This window comes from Anopheles merus, chromosome 2R (assembly GCF_017562075.2).
Source record: "Anopheles merus strain MAF chromosome 2R, AmerM5.1, whole genome shotgun sequence".
NCBI lineage: Eukaryota > Metazoa > Arthropoda > Insecta > Diptera > Culicidae > Anopheles > Anopheles merus.
The window spans coordinates 19292095-19315382 of record NC_054082.1 but is presented as its reverse complement, the minus strand read 5'-3'; the positions used below and the strand labels follow the sequence as shown (position 1 = coordinate 19315382).

Genomic DNA, 23288 nt, shown 5'->3' with positions numbered 1-23288 from the left:
ATTCAAAATTGTACACGTTAACATCATTGTTTTTTTTTTCTATAAAATCTACCAATATATCTATCAATAAATCTACTGATTGATAAGCAACGAAAGAAATTATTAAATAATTTAATTATTGATTTCAAAAATCACCTTTTATCAAATACTTTAAAAAAATAACTCCATAAATCATTTGAAATTCAACGGTTAGCGACTTATAAACATTTGACTTATCTTATTAGCTTCTTCTTCTTCTTCTTTTGGCTCAACAACCGTTACCGGTCAAGGCCTGCCTGTACCACACTACCTGTGGGTTTGGCTTTCATTGACTTATTGATCCCCCCATAGCAGGATAGTCAGTCCTACGTATGGCGGCACGGTCTATTTGGGGCTTGAACCCATGACGGGCATGTTGTTAAGTCGTACGAGTTGACGACTGTACTACGAGACCGGCTAATTTAATATCTTATTAGCTATTAAATTTAATTTAAATTAAGGAAATTATCAGAAAACTTATTGTTTTACAAGTTTTTTTTTAATAAAACAGTAGTTCAAATGTTAAAAACTGAATCTTCGAAACACAGCTTGAAATATTTCACAATTGAATTATTTCGCATTTAAATTTGAATTGGAAAAATTAAAAAAAAAATTAAATTTGAAGAACGTTACAATATTGTCTATTTTTTACACTCAATGTGCTCATTTGAATACATGTTACGTAAAAGTCGCATTCTTTCTCTTTGTTTTCTTCTTAGAACTAAGGCCTGAACCAGTTCAAGGTTGTATCAAATATTTCTTTAACACTTACGCACAATATCTCCGCGGATGCACAGCCGGTCTTGCGGGAACCGGAACAGCTACCAAGAAAAACTCAGAATTTACCATAACAATAGTGAAAAAAAAAAACAAATAAACACAAAGCCGCATCCATTTTCTATTGGATCATTTTATTAGTGTTCAGATTCGTAGAACAAAATACCTCTAATGATCGGAACTTAAGTACTCATATTCGTCGGGATGCCAATGGTGTTTTTTTGTTTTGTTTTACATTATTAGGCCATACTAAAACATGTGTGCCCTTACTCGCTAAGCTCTAACCAATTGTGGAACATGTTCGTGTTACTAATAATTAAATAATAATATTGTAAACGCTCCTTCCGCTCGCACGCGTGTGCCCGTATTTCTGGTTGTTTTAAATAATAATAATACCTACATCGTAGGAGCTATACATTCGTTGAATCACCTCAAACCCGTTGGGACCGCCGTTCGCTCCGCTCCGTACTTTTGAGCCCCTCGAACGCATGTGGCACCATCCAGCACCACAAGTCGAACATAGTTTCCAATCCAAGCTTCTGGGTGGACAGGCGCGCGGCAGCGGCACAGCTTGGTAAATCATCTGGCACTTTTGCTATCGTTTCGCTTTGCTTAATACTGTTCTCGAAATAGTTGGACAACAATAATGACTCCCCCCCCCGCCCCTTCCTACCCCACCTTCTTGACCCGCTTTCGCTATCGTCCGGCATCCTCCCGCCCCGTTGACGCACGAAGGCACATCAGGCGCTAATCACTTCCTTTGGTTTGTAGGCGCGCTGCTTGAGCAGATCGTCCAAATGCTCCTCCCGGTAGTACACGACAAAGTCGGCCGGTGACAGTCCCTCGAAAATGGCGCACACGCTCGGCTTCAGGTTGTAGAAAAACAGTGGCTGATCGCGCCGCGCAAAGTCTTGCGTTATGCTGTCGATCACCGTGGCGGCAGTAAAGTCGGCACCGTACACGTGCGAACAGTCGATTACGACCGGCAGCGACTGGCGGATGGATTGCTTCGTCACCAGATTGCGAACGTAGTCGACCGACGGGAAGATCAGGCAGCGATCGGGCGTGATGATCAAATACTCGGCACCACCCGGGCTCTGGAATGGGTGGAAGGGAAGCGCAATGCATCAGCGTTATTGGAATCAAGAATGCACTTGCAGTAGGGGGAAGAATGTTACGCCACTCACCGTTAGCCGTTCGACGGAAATCTTTGGTCGGGCGGCGTGATACAGTATGAACACCACGTTCAGCCCTACGCCGAACAGGATGCCCATCTCCAGCGGCAGGGCCAGGCAAGCAATGAACGTTCCCAGCCCGGGAATTAGATCACTCTCTGCAAAATTAAACAGTGAAAGTCATGACGTCTGACGCATTTCATCAAACCATCTTCACCTACTTTTGGTTCTCCACATGGGCTTCACAACCTTAACCTCCACCATAAACACAACGGCCGCAATGATGACGGCCGCTAGGGACGCCTTCGGAATGTAGGAGAAGTAGGGCGTGAAGAACAGCAGCGACAGCACGACCAGTGCCATCGTGTAGATGTTGCCCAACGGTGTGCGCACGCCGGAAGCATTGTTCACGGCACTGCGGCTTAACGACCCCGTACCGGGGAAGCCCTGCACGAACGAGTTGGCAATGTTGGCAAGCCCGATGGCGATCAGTTCCTGGGTCGCGTCGACCGGCTTTCCATTTGCTGCACAAAAGGTAGAACAAAACAAAAAGGGATAAATAAATGCCGCCTTTTTTGAGGTTGGCAAACTTGCCCATACACTTACAGAACGCTTTGCAGATCGCAATGTTCTCCATCAGCGCGATCAGCGGCACAACGATCAGTCCCGAACCGAGGCTGGACACCATCTCCATGAAGGACTCCTCCGACCCGCTCATCGTTTCGTTCGCGGTGAGCGAAAACGGCGGTGCCTTTAGCGAGGGCAGCCCCGGCGGAATGTCCCCGATCAGCTTGAACGGTGCGACGGCGGACGACTGGAACGAATAGCCGATGGCACCGCACAACACCACCAGGATCGCGTTGCGCGACGTACCGATCAGCCACATCAGTTTGTTGATGATGCGATGGTTCTTAGACTTGAGCTCATCATCTGCCGGTCCCACCTTCAGTCCGGCAATGATCTGCGGGCAGCAGGGTGGAAAAAACGGAGTTTAGTTAGAGATACTCCCTAGTGTGCTCCCGAAACCGTCACTTACTCGCATGATCAGCAGCACCGCAATGCAGGTCAGCCCGAGGAACGTGTCCCACACCTGCACGTTGTGAATGTCGTTGAAGATGTTGCGCCAAATCTCGATGAACGTGGTGCCCTTGGCGGTAATGCCCAGGACATCCTTCACCTGCGAGGTGACGATGATCAGCGACACGGCCGAGGTAAAGCCGGACGAGACCGGCCCCGACACAAAGTCCACCAGAAAGCCCAGCCCGAGCAGCCCCATCAGCAGCTCGACCACGCCGGACAGGAAGCAGAGCAGGATGGCTTTGCCCACGTTGCCGCCCGCCGTCTGGAAGGTGAGCAGCGAGGCGATGGCGGTCGGTCCCATCGGCACATCCTTGCAGCTACCGAACACGATGTACACGATGCACCCGAGGAACGAGCCGTACAGTCCGTACTGTAATGAAAAAAAAAAACACCATAAATGATTAGCGACAATGCCAGCTGATGGATTTTAGGGGTAGCCGTAGCGAATACTAACCGCAGCGGGAAGCCCGGCAATACCGGCGTAGGCAAGCGCTTGGGGTATTACCGTCAGACCGACGGTTATTCCCGCCACTAAATCCCCGATCGCGTCGGTGGAGTTGTACCTGTGAAGGGAGAGGGAATTGGTTACAGACAACCTGTTTCTTTTTGAATTTACGACCGTCTCGGGGAACAGGTTCAAACGACCCGGGACCGGGAATTCACGGGTACTTACTGCGGTAGCCACCGTAGGATGGGCAGCCGTTTTTTAATCATCTTCTCCGAGAACGCACTCCGGGCCTTGCGCTGCAGCCACATGTTCAGCTGGCCCGTTTGATCATCGCCCGTCACCTTCTTCCCACTGTCGGACACTGTTAGCAGCACAATTGCAGAGCAAAAAATCACAAACAAAAGCAGTTAAATCAGCACTTTTCACTCCCAAAAGTCGGTGGGAAGTTGGTCACTTACGTATGAACTCGTTCGAGCCGCGTAAACCACCGTGCGGTTCGCCGCTGTTCGGCGCAGTTATGTCGATCGTGGAGCAGCTGAGCGCCTCGTTATCGTACGACCCATCGTGCGGCGGCGCACTGAGCTGCGTGTGGATTTGCGTCTTCATGCTTACCAGCCGGCAACCGTTGTCACCTGCAAACGGGGGGAGGAAACGCGGGGGAGAAAACCGAATCAAAAAACTGGACGCAACAGTACGTCCGCACAACCGTGACCGCTGCCGACGAATGAACCGTTTGCCGACCGGCGGAGCGAGTTTTATGTGCGCCGGCGGCAGCTCGCGCCACAAACAGGCGCGCCGCGCAGCAAAGGCACGCGGTGGTTCGCACCGCGGAGGATATGAATTCGTTAGGCAAATTTTGTGTGCGTGTGTGGCGGCGGGCGTTTTAGGGGAGGTTTATTTTTTTTTTTTCGGGTGGGACACGGTTGCAAATCCATGTTTTCTTCCGCAAAAGACGTAGATGATATATTGATCTGTTGTTGTTGTTGTTGTTGCGGTTGCTTCTATTTGCTACAACAACATTGCTTTGCTTTGTGTCGATCGACACCTGGGCGATGCAACCATTCCCGCAAGCCGTCAAGGTAACAAGGATCCTCTCCCAGCTGATAAGTGTATCACGCTTTTTTTTGAGTAAACAACGATCAGTTTCGATCGGCAAACACAGCACGGGTGTGCATGGGCACCAATTTACATCATCATTTGCTACCGTAGTTGGTTTCGGTAAATCACCATTTCCCACGATCGTATCAACAAAACAACACCCCCCACACACACACAGAACACGCACCATTGGTTAAACAAGTGATCAAAAACTTCGAATTAAACTGATCGCTCAATCATGAGCAAATTATTGACATATTTACTCCCACCCCGAATTCCCTTTTCTCACTCATCATCCCGACGGTGCCGTCACACACATGGACTGTTATCACGCATAGTTTACCTCACTGATTGGCCTGTGGCATTGTTAGTGACACTTAGCGACTTACCGTGAAACATTCTAACACGTTAACAAACGTGCCTTTTTTCACACCCTCACGCCCAGCGAGGCGTTACGCACTGAATGACGCACTAGCAGTGTCGGAGGTTCGCCAACTGGGCCGAACCGATCGGAAAAGCGGCGTTTTTTTTTTTTTAAGTTCGGCTTTTTGAGCAAAGCTTAATTTGGTTGTGCTCGGATTTATAGTCGGAATCAAATTGTACACTTGATTACTACCGTCTGAATCACGGAACGCCAGGAACTCAGCCAGACGGTTGGCGAGTGCGTTGAGGCGGGTACTGACTGACGCAAGCGTGCCGTTCCGGGGAGAACACAGAACGCACGCGTGGCCCAACAAGAATGTGAGTATTTGAAGCCGTTTGAAGCTAGTGGGACGTTTCAACCTTTCCGTGATGGCAGTGGAAACGATTGTGATCGTACGAATCGTACGATCAAGAGCTTAAATGTGTCGCTGTCTCCCTCTCTGTTGAGTGCTCTCTTTCTTTCTTTCTCTCTCTCTCTCTCTCTCTCTCTCTCTCTCTCTCTCTCTCTCTCTCTCTCTCTCTCTCTCTCTCTCTCTTTGTCTCTCTCTCCGCTTCTCTCGGCAGGGTAGAAGGCATGTTTGTTACCGTTTGCTGAAAATCCCGCTGAATCACAGGGCACCTGGAACGGGTGCAGACCTTTCTAAACACTGTTTCTGTATGTGTATGTGTGTTTAGGAGATCAGGTTTCATGTTTCAGCTTTCAGGTAGGTTTAATACCATCCCTTTGTATGTGTGTGTGCGCACTATTTAAAAATGAAATCAATTTTGGATGAATTATGAAAGATCTTTTAGATTTAATTTGCTTGTTTTGCACAGAAAAAAAGAAATATTTTAAACATCAAGGAGCAAAAACAACGATCAACGATCTACATCGATCAAAATGGCTACAGTCTGCTATCACCGCATAGATGCTAATCGTGCGTCAGGCGGTGAAAAACAATGCAACCCGGCGGCTGCCGGAAAACTACCACCCCATACCGATCAATTGTGTGTCGGCGATCGTTCCGTGAGATAGGCATACGATAGTACGATAGCAGTGTAAACCCTTTTGATTATCTACCAACACCAAACGCTGCCCCGACCGGTGTGCAAGGCTCGACCCGCCCTTCACGCGGCTCCGATCACGGAAAGGGTTTAATTGAATTTAACGGTGATTTTTCTCCCACAGATCTAAACACTCTCCTTCGATCGCCCTCGATCGATAGCGTTTGCATCGAAGGCGGAACCACAGCCTCTCCGAACAAAGAGAAGGCAGAGGCAAAAACAAAAAGTGGTGTACTACATCAAACGATCGTTCTAGAAGCATCTTGACGATCGAGGCTATCGTGCGAGTGATACGAAAAGTGAAGTTGTGCACCCCTCCCTTGGGGTGACCTTGTTATGTCAATAGAAATAAAAAAACAGTTCTCACCGATCATATTAAACGCGAAGGCAAGCAACCAGTTTGTGACGCTGATTGTGTTATTTTGTTTTCATCCCCCAACCCAAAAACAAGGCATTAAAAAAGCTTGTTTCTATTGGCTGTGGCTTTTCTTCTCTGAGTGGTAAGGTAAAAGAAAATAAAAACAAATAAAAATTTAATTTCCATTCCACCAGGCGGCTCCATCGACGCACGTTTTCGTGACCAGCATCCCCGAAGCGAAACGGTTTGAGCAGCTTACACCACCACACCCTGAAGTGTGACAGTGCAGACGGTAAGAAGCATGTATCTGTGTGTACGTGGTTTGACAAGCTTCACTTCGTCACTCCCCTTTCTCGGAAAGGACAGGAATCAGTACAAGCGCCCTTGAGTTACTTCCACCATCGTTTACGATCGCGTACATCACCTCTGTCGTCCCCTGGTTTACGACCCCCTTTGTCTGCACGCCTACGCCACGAAAGGTAGAGTGTGATGAACGCATTTCCAACGCAGCCCTGGCGCTCATCTGCCGGCCGGCGGGTCCATCCGCACGCCGTTGGAATGATCCGGTCCGTTCCAGTTTTGACCCGACCCTGCGGCACGGTTCACTTCTGCGGGACGGCTGTCTTGCTTGCCGCGCCCCGCTTACGCGATGACCCTTCACCCAAAAAACCACGGGAAACCGGTTTTCAGGCGGGGGGAGGTTTTCAGTCTTCGGTACGTGCACACGCGAAACACTTCCTGCTGGTGGTAAAGTTCCCTCCCAAGAGAGCGGCATAGCTCATTGATAACTTCTCCCGACAAAAAAACCAAAAAACCTGGACATTTCTTTCTTCCCGAACCGCTGGGAGAGTGTTTGATGTGAGTGAGTGTGACCACCCAACCACCTATCGTAACAAAAAAAACCCTCCTCCGGAGTATGCCGCTACAGGCACATTTGTCGTCGCGTGCAACCACGCGTTTGGTACACATTTTATGCAAATCGATTCAACCGAACACGCGCTTACCAGTGGCCGGTATCGATGATCGTGACCGTCAGGTCTGCTGGGGTGCACAGGGGGCTGCTGTCGCAAGCCGGTGGAAACTCACCAGCAAACAATCCATCCCGATCATGCCCATAAATCAACACACCAGGCGCGTATTTACACCACACCGAGACAATAAAGCACCGGGGTCTGGACCGGATCGGATGACGAAAGAGAGCGGATTTGCATATCCAGCCCTGCACCTATCCCGAGCCGTCCAATGCAGGGCACACACACACACACATACACATGTCGGAACGCTTTTGACGGTCCAATGTGTGCAGCAAATCCTCCCTTTGTGGTGCATACAAAGCTTTCAAGGGTGTAAAATGTGTCCGGGAATGGCCACTCCCGCAGCTGTCGAGGGTGACTAAAAGCCCCTCCTTTCGTGGCCCGAGTGGCACGATCTAGTCTGGATGGCTGGCTGGCTGGTGGGTGGCATTCCCATTAGCGTACCGGAACAAATTGATTATTAATGCTTCGGGCGGCACGGCCGGACACACTCCCCGGGGAAGGCAGGTTGGTTTGTTTATTTTTTTCCTTCTTTCTTTACCTTCGTGACCCGTTCTAGGGCAAGGTGAACGCGTCGGTGGGTTAGAACACGTCAGGAGAGTCGTGAGAAAAATGGGCGTTCGGTCGCAGAGGAAAGGTAGATGACGCGAGCAAATTATTCTACTATTTGCATTGTTCATATGTCACACGGGCTGTGTTGTGTGGATGGTAGATCCTGCTGCGGAGGTACAAGAGGATCATATTTTGTACCGGATTTTTTTTTTCCCAGTTGCTTTAGACCATTAGGAGACACAAGCAGGGCATTAAATGTCATTGTCTACATCTACGATTGTGACTTCAAATTTCAATCCTCACGGGAAACATCAGACATGGCACGAGCTAATTCACTAGCTGCATGACATCTCCGTAAAACCATAAAACGAATGACCTTCCCAAGCGGAGGAATCGCTTCCACCGCTTCCGAATTTACATTTGTTATTTTAAGAGCATAACGGCATTTATCTAAATTCGCAACAAAAAAACAAGCCACGAACCTTCGAACGAAACAAGCCTCCCTCGCGCCAAAGGGGCAATAAAACGTTGTCACCAAAAAGCGTGTTTTCTCAACCCCATCCCGGAACGTTCTATCACACACACACACACACACACACATACACACACACCCTCCTCGATCACTAACCGGCCAACAATCGCAAAGTCAAGGATCTTCCGGACTGCGATAAACACAACCGAACCGCTATCAAACCGGAAGCCCCCGCCGTAACGGGCCCCGCGCACATATTTGCATCGTTCATTGATCTGCTTTGTTGTTGGCGGGACCGATCTCGTACGCGTTTATCACCGCGGGGCCTGCTGCGTCGTCCTGTTTTGTCTGTTTTTCCTTTTATTTTGCATCGGGGTTCGTCGCCTGCTCACTGCCCATTTGCATCGTAACCGGTTGCCTAAAGTCGGAGCCGTAGCAAGATGCGCTGGCGAGGCAGATGAGTTGTGCGCTGGGCGGGGGGAGGGGGGGGGGGAGGTTACCTGGGTGATCGATTTTGTCAGTTCCGTTGCGGGCAGCGAAAAAGGAAACAATCCATTCGCGATCTTGTTTGCGTACCTTCGCTCCTCGCTGTTCACGCACACCGTTCTACAAGCACACCGCAGCATCAGCGCCGTGGAGGTGATGCTAGACGCAGTGCATGTGGAATGTGTGTAGACTGCCAGAAGCCATTGTACACGCGAAGGTTAGCGTGTAAAGCGAGTTGGTGGACGGAGGGGGGGTGGGCAAGATTTACGCACAGCCAAGAATGGAAAAACGTGGAAGCGGCGTCAGCGCCAATGCAACGCCGTGCGTCTCGTGAACTCGTGGCTGTTGTGCATGGGATGCACTCTATGTGTGTGTGTGTGTTTTGTTTTGTTTTCTTACGATCATTCACATTGACATTGTTGATGAGCGGGGAGAGCGCTTTTGAACGCACCACGGTGCGCCATTTTCAACCGTTCGACCTTTGTAACGTCTGTAAAACCTAACAATAACACTGACGCACGAGGAGTGGGTATATCGTAAACGGACGAGACGAGGGTAGCACACTGGAGGCCTGGAGGTATGCTTTGCAAACATTGAAACATTGAACATCGGCTGAAGCCACCAGTTTGGCGATGAATATAATTATGCTTAATGGGCAAACAGAACCGGGCGAGCTGCTCGTTTGGTAGCCGCGGCATGTAAGGTGATCGGTGCCTAATGCACCACAGATGGCGGCACAAACGTGCCCGATGCTACACTCTGCAAAAAAACATACAGCAGCTCAACAGCAAACCATCACCAGAACGGCAATTTGGGTGATGCAATGCCAGTGGCCCGATTGATGCCAATTAATCGGATATAATTGATTGTGTGCCGGTTCTTGGAAAAACTCTATCGCTCGATCGCCGCGAGCATCACCCGCGGAGGTTGAAGGCTTGCTGGGACGAGTGTGCGCGAGCTATTGCAAATCTAAGCTTTAGTGAGGCAGTGCTACGCGCTGTGCCGATTGTAAGGAAATGACATCGATCTCAATTGGGACGCACGGTGCATGGTAGTCGTGCCCATAATAAAGCAACTTCTATGCGCGCACGATCATGTAACGGAGCGCGCTTATACAACCGCAATGCTGTGCTGCGCGGTGGCCAACTGGCCAACTCGTTATCGTGCAGCGTCCTAAGCGGTGGGCTGCTAGTTCAAATGCATCCCTGCGTACAGCAGCTAGCCGCTGATGCAATGCGATGCATTCGGTTGTACACATCCTGTGCGTTGTTTTTTTTTGTCCCGTTCGACGATAGCCACTGAACCTGACCGTGGACCGCGCTTTAGGGGACAGGTTTTGTAAACATCATCGTCGGGCAACCGAAAACAAAAATGAATAACATCACACCGGTTACAGCTAGTTGCAGCTGGTTTGCTGTGCAGCAACCGTGCGGATGACAATTTAAAAACGACCCAGCGCGAAAAGATCGATCGATCAACCGCGCTCTGCGGTTCAGTGGTGTCAAACTCTAAAGAAGACGATTAAATTTAATTCATTCAAGTATTTTACTTTGACAGAGTAATGCCACCTTTATGACAAGATGGTACCAATTGAAAGTGTTAAATGATTGATAATATTATGTTGTCAACAGTACTGTTAACCGCAATACAAAAGTATAAAATACATAACACAACATGTATGATTTTTATTTTAAATCGTCAAGGCTATGATTGTATTGGAATAGACCAAGGGATTCCAACCTACGGCCCATGGCACTCGCGATCCTAGAAAGCGACTCTTGATAACTAAGGAAAGATTAAAATACAGGGTTTTCAGCGATTTATTGATCGGTTCCCATAATTTGTTGGGTTCGTCTCACGATTTATTCATCTTATCCCATAGATTTTGGGTTCGTTCCCATAATTTATTGGTATCTTCGGATTGGATATCAAAATAATTGAACCAAAAATTCTGGGAAATGCCCAAAAGTTCGTGGCAACACACCAAAACAATATGGAAACCGACCAATAAATCGTGGGAAACCCTGTGAGTATTTCTTTACCGATTTCATGCAAAATTTCAGTTTTTACTTTTGAAAGATGAAAGATAAGCTGGAATAATAAAAAGCTGTAGAATGTTTGCTACAAACAGATAGTACTGTCTTATCAAAACAAGATTTAAACGTTCACACATTAGCTAAAAGTTACGTCAAAATGGTCCTCGCCAAACGTTATTTAGGATTATTTACTTATGTAGTACTAATGTACTAATGGATTTGTTATCTAAAATATAGTAAGAAGGTAAGAAAGAGATAGAGGGAGGGAGAGAGAGAGAGAGAGAGAGAGAGAGAGAGAGAGAATGAAAATGTCTTTAAAAAATTCTTTTAAGTACTGTAGAGCGTCGATTATTAGGGATGGTAGGGACTGGACGTTTGCCGGTTAATCGATTTCTACGGATAATAGTCCGAAAAATGTCAATGTAAAACTCACTGCACACTAGAAATCTACATTACTTTATTTTCTTCTACAGATTCTTAAAATCGCTACAAATGTTTGCCACAATTGCACAGCAGGCAAATTCATGCGCATGATGAAACCACCCGCAGGTTAATCCGCCCCGACGATAATCGACGTTCAACGTTAAATATTTTAAAACCACCGCATTTCGTTAAGCGTCTAAGCACAACATAAATTCTCATTCACATATATTCTCGACTAGACAGTACAATTCAAACGAACTGACAGGTAAAGCGCGTGGAGCTTTTTCATTTCCCATTGGGATCGCACTTCCGCACCAACTCTCTTCTGCGCTGTCTAGCGTTTGACAGCCCTGCACAGGAATGGTTTCTCCCGTGCGCCACGAAGCGTGCACCGTACCAACCGAAAGCTTCCAGCGTGGGACAAACCTCGTGCACACGGGCAAGCGCGACCGTCTCTCACCTCTCGCAGCCTCGCTGCGTGGGTGCTGCCGGCACGTGTTTGGCCGACCGGCTGGTTAAAACGGTTCTCATTAAGTGCAGCAGCTTCCTTCCGTCTGCCGGAACTGCATCACTGCATCGCCCGCCAACGGCGACACACTCTCGCCAGTAATTAATTACCCCGATAAGCCACCGTAATGGACGGGTTCGCTGATCGGACGCAAGCTTTCCTACCCTACCGATCCATCAATGCTAATGATTGTGAAAAGGGTTCCCGGCGGCCATCGCGGACTCTATGGCCAGCTGTATTGGAGCACAACCCGTGTTGCTGACAGCGCGACTTAAAACTTTGTTGCTCACAGGATGTGGTCAAATTCCTTTTTGCAGGGGAATCCCCCTCTCCCCCCTCCCCCTTGTGCAAACCGTTCGGGCTAAGATCACAATTATTTGCAAATACGTTTAACATTCTTCGACCGGGCAGGCAAACAATCACACACTAAGCCATTACAGCTGCACAATGGAACGGCATTGTTTGATGGAATGGATGGATCGTGTTTTGTTTGCAATATTCCTCCCCTTTTCCCGCTCCCGCTCCTTCCTCCGGGCTACTACTGTGTGCCACCATTTCCCGCGCTGTGTTGTGCTAAGGTTGGGCTGTGCGCGCGTATCTGTCACAAGGCATCGGTGAGTCTGTCAGCGTGGCGGTGAAACGTACATGATGACGGTGTGCGGCAACGTGCCAACAGTAGCTCGAAGCAATTTTCCACATTCCATTGCCGTGCATCATGGGAAATGGTACGGGAAGCAAAATAGATGCACGGTAAGGCCTCCCCTTGTAGAGGTGGCCAAAATCAATGCCATAACACAAATGGTGCTTACTGTGGCAGAAATTCGCTACTGCTCCCTAGATTTGTATCAAATCGCAATCGCAATCTATCAAGGTTGCCCATTATTCCTGATCGGCACCCGTATGGGCAAATATTTCCCGCCAAACGATCGTGTATTACTGCCGATTACTGCCCGGGGTTGGTGGTCAAGCCAGCAAAGCGAAACCAGTTTGAAGGGAATTTCCCAGCATGAAGAAAAAAGCTGGAAATGCCGGGTTTTCTTTCTTCCACATCTAATGTAAGAGGTGGTTTGTTTCGCTTCATTGATCCCCCATCGCCTGTGGGCAGTACCGGGGGGGGGGGGGGGGGGCAGGCTGGATTCCCCAATTCGACCACAAAACCGAAACAAACGTTGGTGGACATTCCAAACAACTGGTGGTTGTTGTGGTGTGTCGGAAAGATTGGATCTTGATTAGTTCTAGACACAAAGTGCACTAAGATCGATCGGCAAAGATTGATTTGTTTATTTAGAAAAAAATGAAACTAAATAATTCCTTTTAAAATGTTGCCTTTTCTAAAGCTGAGATACGGATGCAAATTGCACAAGCTCTGTGCACTTTTTCTCTGTCGGTGGTTACCTGTTAGCGCAAACAACTTTCGGATTGCGAATGACGATCGCCTCAAGATCTTGAAGCGTGCTTGCAACTGTGCTGATGCGTTTTTTTTTTTTTTGGATAAAGCGTCACGCACGGGACCGTTTTTTTGAAAGGCAAATAAACAGAATGAGAGATAGAGAGAGAGAGAGAGAGAGAGAGAGAGAGAGAGAGAGAGACAAAAAGAGAGAAGAGTGTTGTAGCAAAGCATCATTTTGCGTGCCAATTAACGATCGAATCTGTGACCGGGTATGCCGAGTTGTTTACAATTTTTGTTTACAACTAACGCTTCACAGTGCCCTGCTCGCTACAGTAGCAAAAAAACAACCGGTAACGACCGGTTGTGATCGTTGTCGCGAAAGAAACGTACGAATGAGGAGGGAGGTAAAAAAACCTATAATCCTCCAAACGCGACTCTTTTTTGCCCTGTTCAAATGCATCGAATCATCGTGTGTTTGTTTCGGGTTGTGTGAATATAATGCCGCTATTAGATGAATGGTTTGGCTAGCCCATGTGCTGGGGTAAAATTTGCGTACCCATAAACGGTGCGCAACCTACGGACGGGGCTTTTGCTGCTGTGGTCAACGAACCGTGCGCGGGACCATAAAACTGCCGGCGGTACGCACTTGCAAAGCAGCGCACGTGACGCGGGAGAATCCTTTGTCGCCGGTTCGTCACAGGGGCAAAGCTAAGACCGCCGCGGCGGGTATGGTTCGCGAACTTTCACAGTTTTACAATCTGCTGGATGTGGGTTTACTGTTTTTTTTTTTTAAGGGAGGAATTGGTTTTGTTGTTGTTTCGATGCTTTCGATGACCATGCGAAATCATTGCGAAAGTTCAAAATCATCCACGCAACCCGCACAAAGGAGGTAAAGGACACCCCGGTGGGGGTCCTAGCTCTTCTTCTAATCGCTTTTTTTCTCCAGCAACTGGTGTGCAGCACCTTTTGTCTGGTCTGATGGATATGTGTGCGATTGCTTACTCTTTTGCACCTCTTACTCGCCTGACACCGATGATCATTATAATATAATAATGTCGCAACTAATAAAATGCCCATCGTTGCTCACCCAGCTCCGAAACCGAACCATTAGGCGCGCTGGCCGGACCAGACCCTGCCTGCCTGTCTGCCCCTAAGATAGTCTGCCGTTCGAAGTGAGGCGACCTTACCTTGTCTCCCGGGGGGTGCCTTGTCCGCCTTGCCGCTAACCAAAAACACAAAAACACTTAACCTGCGCACCGAGGACCGACGCGATTGCCCACAGGGGCGTCACGGCAGCGCACCGGCCACTGTAGTGGAGAGAAGTTTTGAGAAAGCAATTACGAGCCCGTGCGCGCGCGTCTCCGAAAGCGTCACCGAAGGTCAGCCGTGGTGCGGGGCGTTATTAAGCGGTGCCGTCCCTCCACCGTGCAGGTACTGGAGGTTTTGGTGCAATTTAGTCGAAAAAAAGGGCAAATTTGTAACGCATTTGAAGGGCTTTCGAAATGGAGAGAGAGAGAGAGAAAAAAAAGCAAGCGCTGAACGGATTTATAAACTTTCGTAAAGTAGTTTTAGGAATTTGGAATTTGGAGGTTGAAACACTGCTCACTGTTGAGCTTGTGGTACTGGCACCGCGGTAGCATCAGCCGCGGTATCTCATGATCGGCAAGCGATCATGAGGTGCAATTCTATTGTTTCTTTTGCTCACAAACGTCTCTTTTTGCCAGAGATGCGAAGCTGTGGAACCGTTCATGCAAACAGGCAGCATCCAGTCCATTATCTCAGGTACTGGGAAGGTTGCCTACGATATTTGCCAATGATCGCCGACAGGGACACTGCGGAAACGTTTAACAATTGATCATACCAGATCGGTAGAAAAAAAAATCCAAGCAATCTCGTCATTGTGGGGTAAAAACGAGACCTAAAGGAGTTTGTTACAACAAGTTTGTATAAGTTTTGAGTGCATAGAACAAAATAGTGGAACATTTTCCAGCAATTCTGAACTCTAATGAGTCCAAAACTTTTATCATTTTAATAGTGAAAGATGAGCAAAACAAAAACTAAAAGCCTCGAAAAACTTCACAAAAATCATATTTGAAGCTTATCTCATGTAGAATTTGTATCGATTTCTTTTTTCATTTTGTCGCAGTTTCTATTGTTTTTTTTTAAATGTGTTTGAGGTATGTCCAAATCAGTTTAATAGTACATTAACGGCTCAATTTTAATGGTTCCCACCAAGCCCTGTTCTCTCCCTACTCTCCTTACTGCACGTGCAATGACTGAGGCTATCGTTTTATGCCAAAAATGCAACGTCAGGGCTCCCCCCCCACCCGGGACGAACCGGTTCCGGTCCAACAAGATCGTGCTTGTAAGCGTGATCGGGTGGCATCCAATTAATTGATTGACAAAGGGGAAAAAAATAAATACCACACTCTTCAACCGCGTGGCCTAACACTGCCCCGGAATCTAACCTATCATTTGATACGACGCCGCGTCTGGTGCCGTCACACTGCACGGCAGTTTTCAGGCTGTACCCAAGCCAATCGGACAACAAATCAGGCACCGGTTCACTTGTTTATGCGCTAACTGGATTTTTGATCCCGGGCACAGATGTGCTTTGGCTGGGAAGAGGCGGGGAATCCCTTTTCCGCATGGTAATGAACCGGAGATGATGTCTGTGCTGGAGCTAGGGATTATTGGAATCGCAAATTAGATTGCAGACTATACAATCAATCCTTTACCGGTTCGATTTCCATATTTGTGCGGTCTATTTTATTGCCGTAGTGCCAGAAATTCAAACCAAAAAAATCCCCCAATGTGTACATATTTGTAGCTCGCTCGGAATTAAATAAATGGTGTTGCAAAAAACCAAACAACCAACTCACCATGCTACATTCAAACGCGATACCGATCAGGAAGCGTCTGCGAAGGTCAACCTTTGATTTGTGGTACTGTGATTTCAGATATGATTACCACATTCTAACGGGAAATCAAAAGCCTAATGATGCAATACCGAACTTGGGAATACCGAATGACAAAGAACAAAAAAAAAGGTTAAACGAGACCAATTTTTAACCCACAAACCTCCCCCCCCCCCCCTATTGGTTCCTAACAATGCTCAATTACTTCTTCTGCGTCGAACTAAACCCTCTGCCGTGGTTGTGGTTATCGTTGTGGTTTTTTTTTGTGTTTGCTTCCATTAGTGCTACTTGTTGCAGAGGTATATGGAGCCTTCCGGCTTGTTGAACAGGACGCAGTGCACAGTTCATGGCCACTTCTGTTTTTTTTTTGCTGTCTGTTTAACAATTTAATAACTGGACTGACGGTGTGTGTGCGTAATTTGGATCGCACACAGTTGTAAAGATGAGGCGCAATTTGCAGGTGCCATTGCAGAACGAGTACAAGATGGACTGGAATGCTGAACTCAAGCTCGAACCTTGTAATTGGGAAGATATCTCAATTAGCATTTGTTTCGTGCAGCATTTAATTTTTGCAAATGATGTTTCAATTTGTAATGGATTCTGAAACGAGGAGCAGTTTAAAGATGGGTTTTGTATGTCTTTTTTTTTCATCAGATTTGATTCGATTGCTCAACACATAAAATCGGCTATCGGTCAAGGATGATCTTCTGTACTATAAATTATACATTCCAAGGTAGTATACATCAACCACAGAGATTAACGGTGACACCAATTGGAGTGAGCTCTGCCCCACCAAACACACCCCTCGCGCACGTGGGCCGCGTGTGCCTGAACAGCAATCGGATTAACGCTCCTTCTTTAAGCTCATCGGGAGGCGTCAATCACACCTACACACCTACACACATAAATGATGCAAAACTTGTTGCAAAAAAATATATTTAAACATCTATTTTGTGTGTTTGTGCGCAAAAAAAAACAACCCAAAACAAGTGCTCCCACGCATTGCGAACCGACCGACCCGGGTCGACCCTCGCCGCCCCATATGAGGGGCTTCCCCTAGATACACATTTCCTGACGCATCAGTCAGCCGTAACGATGTTGCAAACACCGCCGTTTCGCTATAATCCAACCTCGCCGTAAAGCTCAGTTGGCAAATAGGTTCGATTGGAAGCTTTATTAGCCGGGGGGAGGTCGATCGTGTACGATCGTGTGTTACTAAAATTGTTGAAAATTCCATTCTCATTGCACGCAAAACGGAATAAAACAAAGCAGAGCCAAAAAAAGGCAAAACCATTTCGATGTAAGAGCGAAAAACGGGCCACGATCAGGAAGCTCACCTGCTTCCCCCGGCTTCCCAGGCATTACAATGTGTACCGACCGACCGTGTGCAGTGATAGCGGTGGTGGTGATGGTGGCCGGTTTGCGTGCTCACACACGGAACGCGTAAGCGTTCTCGTTTTCACTTTCCGACTGTGTAAATATGCGGCGAATGTTACCGTTAATATTACACCTTTTTTTTGCCGAGACAGACAGACAGAACTCCCAAAAAGTCTTCTTGTGGAGAAAAGATGCTGATCGGCAGAGTGCGGCGGTGGCCGTGATAATACTGCCCACGTTTTTTGTTGTTGTTGATGGACTGACTGTCAAACTGAACTGAACAGGATCGGTTTCTATTCCCATATTACACTTACACTCACACACCGATGGCACGGGAACAAGAGGAGCCTCCAAGGATACGGCCGATCTAAGCACAATGATGCGCACCACTCCGTTTTTTGTTACACTTTAATATCACTACAGTTGCACAACTACATACACTCACACAGAAACACAAAATTACAGCTTGTTGTTTATTATTTTGGCACTCTCTGTTACCACGTTCAGCGTACACCTCTTGATACACACCTGCACACCCGCAAAGCGCACTAAGCTTTCGAAACCCTGGTGCAACGACACACGACTCTTCTGTTTACTATTTACCAGTTTCCTACCCGGTTGGACAAGGCGCGCACGGTGTGAAAGCCGTCCGAGCGCTGTTGCGTGCTGCTCTATCGCGATCTTGTAAACAACTGAGCGAACCGTGAGCGCGTCCGCTCGATCGTCGGTGCCGCCGTCGTCGTCGGCCGGGCTTCGGTGGGCGATGCGTTTTCGCCTATGAATTTTCCAACCTTGCCGGCTGGAACCCCCTTTTACATTCCTCCCCTCCCGTGCACCTTCAGGCCCCGGTGCACGATGCATACACGACCAGCAGAGCACTACCTGTAGAGAACCTTCACTCGCGGTCGATCGATCGATCGTTTTCGGTGCGAAACGAGCGGGTATAGCAGCGTTCGTGGGGTAAGGGAGTAGAGCCTGCGTTTGGTACCCACAGTAGCACCACCACCACCTGCCACCATACCATAATGTCTCGCTCTCTCTTCCTCTATCTTTCTATATTTCCCGCTCGCCTCGTCATTCCTTACCCTTTAAAAATGCACAGCCCAAACCCTTGCCCAAAATTACATGATCTTTTGGGAGAGCGGAGGTTTAAATGTGTTCATTGATTTTTCAATTTATCACCGATTATGAAATCCGTACACATCGTGCTTTCTCACCCCGCTCGTGAACCCCACGCATTGAATTATCTTCGACTGTAGGGTAGTATAAAGTGAAATAAATTAAAAGTGGAAACATAAGCGTTTTGTCGTACGCAAGAGAGCTCCGGAGCGCCCTTCCTTGTACCGCCCTCACTGTGAAAAGGCGCGTATGACCATAAACGGCACGTGCGGGGTGCGATTTTCCTTCCGTTTGTTATGGTTTTTTTTTTTGTATTCCGCCCGTCCACACCAAAAAATGTGCCTCGGTAAGCAGTGGCTTTTTTGTTGCTGTGTGCGCGCTAATAATCGAGCTAGAACATTACGCGCTACACGGTGGCGCCACACTACGCACCAGGTGGTTCGTCAGCATTTTTTCTGCTGTTTCTGCTGGGTGTGTCATATTTTTGTTGAAAATTCGTAAGAAAATACCTTTTATTTTGGTAAGAAAAGGTGGCGCGTGCTAAGAGTTTGTCACCCGATGCACCAGCGGGCAATCGAATCTGGGTGAAATTCCATTCGTATGCCGGAAGTGAGCCGATCAGCCTTTCCGGTGGTGCGCTGCGTGTGCCTAAGTATGTCGACACCTTTTGTCGGCACGCATTAAGCGCATTCCCTTGGTGCCACGTGCTGGACAGCGTCAGCCACCACGACTGCCACGCTGATGGTGCGGATCGGTTTGCTTGCTCGTAGGCACGTGTACGCTCACCGGTTGGGTGGCTTGTTAATTGTGTTAATTCACCAACTACTGGGATGCGTTCGTTCCATTTTCTTATTACGATGGGTGATAACAATTTAATTGATCAATCGCATACCATTGCATCATATCGGGTTACACGCACGAACCGGTCGCGAGTTAGAACTTGAAGTGTGCAGAAAAGGGAAAGGTGTTAAATTACATCCACTTTTGAACAACTGGCTATGGTGACAACTGTTGATGGAAAATGCGGTAGAGAACGTTATGGGTTTTATTTCCGGTTTGGGCAGATACTACCGGAAGTGATTGGTGAGCATAATTTTGAACGGGATTTCCTTTATTTCGCTTTTGTAATATTCGTATGAGGTTAAAAAAGCTTAAAAACGATCATTGAAATCAAACAATCTAGGGAAGTCACTGTACCTATCAACAGATGGCGGTAAGCATGATACCTTTTCAATTGTATTTATTAAATCCACAGTACCATTTTGAGTCACGAATAGACAAATGAATTCAATAGGCTCAAAGTACCAAAAAATAAAAATAAATCGAGAAACGCAGATATGTATGCATTCTGCTCTTGATTTTTTTTTAATATTTCGATTCTTTATTAGGATACGATTGCATCTCTCCAAAAACAATCTCAACAACACGAACCGACAAAAAGTTACGTGCTTATTGCACGCAACAAATAAATAAAACAAAGCAGAGCCAAACAGTTGGTAGACGACCGAAAACCAAAACCTTGAGTTTTAGGGCCGGTCCAGTGGTAGAATCGTCAAATCGCAAAGCTTAAGAAAATGCCTGTCAAACCCTGTATGTAACATGCATGCCCTCCATGCGTAGAACTTACAATCCTGCTATCCCAGGTGCCACAAATACACTAAACGACCACTAATCGGGTTCTAAAGGACTCAAGCTCTCAACCTAAACGGAATATAAAAAGACTTCGATTAGCAGACGGCAAACGACTCATGCATTCTAAAACTAGCATAAAAGCTGGTGGCACCATCTGTTGGCGGGATAGCGGAGCCTACTTCGCTTAGAGAGCTTTCGCCTTTCTTATGTGCTGTTGTATGGTTTTGAATTGAAGTTATGCATCGCTAGAACTTGAACGGCGATACGATTGTTAAAATTCTTAACTCCAATATTAACGACTAGAACTGATGCAAGTGAGATTTGAGTAATGGTCGATGGTGTTGATACTCACGTATCTTGACCTTGACACGACCATTCATATATTTTTACTCGGAAAGTTGGAAGGGTATTTAAGCCATGATTAGATGAAGCTAGGCAAAAACACATTTCAAGAAAAGGACAACAATAAAATGATGAGTTGTAATACGCCTTCTATTTAGCAAACCAATGAAGCTATGGAACTTTCTTTTTTTCTGTAGATATTTGATTTCCAGTCGTTTAAGTCGTTTAAGCTTAATTTGTGGCGCTTGGAATGGGTGTTCAATTAGTCACTGATAGCCAAGCGCATCAGTGGTACAGACAGGCCCTGCCCTAAACGGTTATTGCACCGAAAAGAAGAAGAAAAAGAATATAATGATACCAATCAAAGTTTCATAGCTCAAAACTGAATATTCAAACGTAGTTCTCATACAATAGTGAAAAAATTCAATTTCATTCAAACATAAATATTGCAAAAAGAAAAATTCCATTTACATTGAGATAAAAAAACATACATATTTAAACTTCAAACGTTCTCAACAATTCACTCGCTATTTAGAAATCACATTGGTTTGCTTTGCTCTTAACTGTCAATCTTACCTGTCAGTGGTTTGCAGTTGGAAAATTCATGAGCCAACCTTCTTTCTACGAAACCGTTTGTTTTGATTACACAATTTTGACAACACCGTGCATGCAATAATTCCCGGGCGATACAGCAAATAAAACCTGTAAGTATTTCATCAAAAATTACGATAATTTGTCGAGCTTACTCTAATGCGCGTTTACCTCATTTTCCAGCCAAAATGTCGAAAGCGGCGGGACGGCTGAAAACGATGAAGAAAACGTTCGACAAAATCAACCACACCAGCAAGCTGCGAACAAACATCCCAGCCGGCATGGCAGTGGCCGGTCCACCACTGGGGCCGATGCTCGGTCAGCGGGGCATTAACATAGCGGCGTTTTGCAAAGACTTCAACGAACGGACCAAAGAGATCAAGGAAGGCATTCCACTGCCCTGCCGGGTGGCCGTCACCTCCGACCGGGCGTACGAGCTGACGATCCACTCACCTCCCGCTACGTTCCTGCTCAAGCAAGCGGCCGGCATACAGCGCGGTGCCATGAGCCCGGGCAAAGAGATTGCGGGCAAGATCACACGAAAGCATTTGTACGAAATAGCGAAAATCAAACTTCAAGATCCACCCAACGCACTACTCACGCTGGAGCACATGTGCAAGGCGCTGGTCGGAGTCGCCCGCACGTGTGGGATCGAAATAGTGAACGAGCTCGATCCGGCCGAGTACAAGGATTTTCTCGAACAGCGGCGGCAAGTGGTCGAAGATCAGCGCAAGGAGCTGCAGGAGAAGCGGGAAGCGCGCATGTTGCGTGTGGGTTAGAGTGCGTGTGTACTTTATTTGAGCAGTAGAGGAATAAAACGGCGCTACGTAGCAAAGTCGAGCTTTTTCCGATCTTTAGCAGAGATTTTCTTTCGCCTTTTGTCGATGTGCTTGTCCAGCGCTCCGTGGTCTTTAAGCTTATCGTACTGCTCGACCAGTGCGCGCGCCTGTTTGGTGCTCTTGCGCTCGAAGAACGGTCGCTTGCCTTCCTGTATCGCGGTCCGGGTCTGCTGCTTTTCGCGCATTCGGTCAGCATCGAGTGCCTTATGCTTCGCGTACTCGCGCACCTGGTTTTCCGTTCGCTGTATGAGAAACTTGATCTTGCTGGCTTCTTCCGGATCGGTTGCGGCCTCTAGTTTGTTGTTCAGCTTCTTCAGCTCTTTCTGCCGGAGGTCGTTTAGGAAGCTGTAGTTGTTGCGAAACTGGCGGCCGCTAAAGTACCCCTGCCGTGGATCGAACCGCGGATCCCTGGGCTGGGCGAGGGAAGCCTTCTTGTCCTTCTTTCCCATTCCCAGCGCGGGAACCTTCCGCTTGGAAGTCATCTCCTCCGGGCCGCTGTCCGAATCGCTGCTCGACTCGTTTTCCGATGCGGACTTTTGTTTAGCCTTTTTGCTGGGTTTAGGTTTCAATGCGTTTGGTTTCTTATCCTTCGATGTGCCGAATATGGCCTCGTTGTACATCCGTGCGCCAAGCTTCTTCTGCAGCTTGAGCAAATCTTCGAACGGCATCGTTTTATACTCATCGTCCGCAAGTTTTGGCTACGTAAAGGAGGACATAAATCTATTTTAGTAGCTCATTCGGTATACGATTCTTTTGACCCGATATTTACCACATCCTCATCCTCGTCATCGTCATCAGCATCCTCCTCGTCGGTGTCATTTGAGTCGCTGCCTTTGTCTTCTTCCGCGGAAGATTCCAAACCCTCATTTTCGACCGAATATTCACTGTCGGAGTCGTTAGCCTGCGAGTTCATAGCTTTTTAGGTAGATTGGAACCGATGGTTCTGGGGAAAAAACGTTGTTTTATTTTCGCGGTGACGCAAAACGTGCTGTAAACATTGCTTGGCATTTACTTGACAGCTGTTTAGCAGGCGCTTTTACTTTAGCACCGTTTACACGATGCAGTAACTTGCAAAAAAAGCGCAAAATATGATTTTTTTTATTTGTTATGAAATCAACAAATTTGGTGCAGACGACGAGGGGCCTCGG

At 47.4% G+C, this 23288-nt stretch overlaps 3 protein-coding genes across 4 annotated transcripts; 1 reads left to right on the top strand and 2 right to left on the bottom strand.

Annotated features, from left to right (window-relative positions):
- Window positions 1-908: 908 nt before the first annotated feature.
- Window positions 909-18294, bottom strand: LOC121588979 (sodium-independent sulfate anion transporter). 2 transcript variants are annotated; one of them, XM_041907479.1, is made up of 9 exons: window positions 17932-18294; window positions 3957-4130; window positions 3724-3859; window positions 3505-3613; window positions 3007-3420; window positions 2577-2931; window positions 2192-2494; window positions 1983-2128; window positions 909-1892 (listed from the first exon to the last, which is right to left on the bottom strand). In XM_041907479.1, the coding sequence occupies exons 2-9, from the start codon at window positions 4102-4104 to the stop codon at window positions 1536-1538; spliced, it is 1968 nt and encodes a 655-aa protein (XP_041763413.1). In that variant the 5' UTR covers window positions 4105-4130; window positions 17932-18294; the 3' UTR covers window positions 909-1535. The 2 variants fall into 2 exon arrangements, with proteins under 2 accessions (XP_041763413.1, XP_041763412.1); XM_041907478.1 differs by lacking the exon at window positions 17932-18294 and adding an exon at window positions 4986-5419.
- Window positions 18295-21324: 3030 nt separating this feature from the next.
- Window positions 21325-22141, top strand: LOC121588981 (39S ribosomal protein L11, mitochondrial). Its single transcript, XM_041907481.1, has 2 exons — window positions 21325-21414; window positions 21485-22141. The coding sequence occupies exon 2, from the start codon at window positions 21490-21492 to the stop codon at window positions 22078-22080; it is 591 nt and encodes a 196-aa protein (XP_041763415.1). The 5' UTR covers window positions 21325-21414; window positions 21485-21489; the 3' UTR covers window positions 22081-22141.
- LOC121588980 (ribosomal RNA processing protein 36 homolog) lies at window positions 22125-23140 on the bottom strand. Its single transcript, XM_041907480.1, has 2 exons — window positions 22910-23140; window positions 22125-22838 (listed from the first exon to the last, which is right to left on the bottom strand). Exons 1-2 carry the CDS (start codon window positions 23051-23053, stop codon window positions 22125-22127), a joined length of 858 nt encoding a protein of 285 aa, XP_041763414.1. The 5' UTR covers window positions 23054-23140.
- Between the last annotated feature and the right edge of the window lie 148 nt (window positions 23141-23288).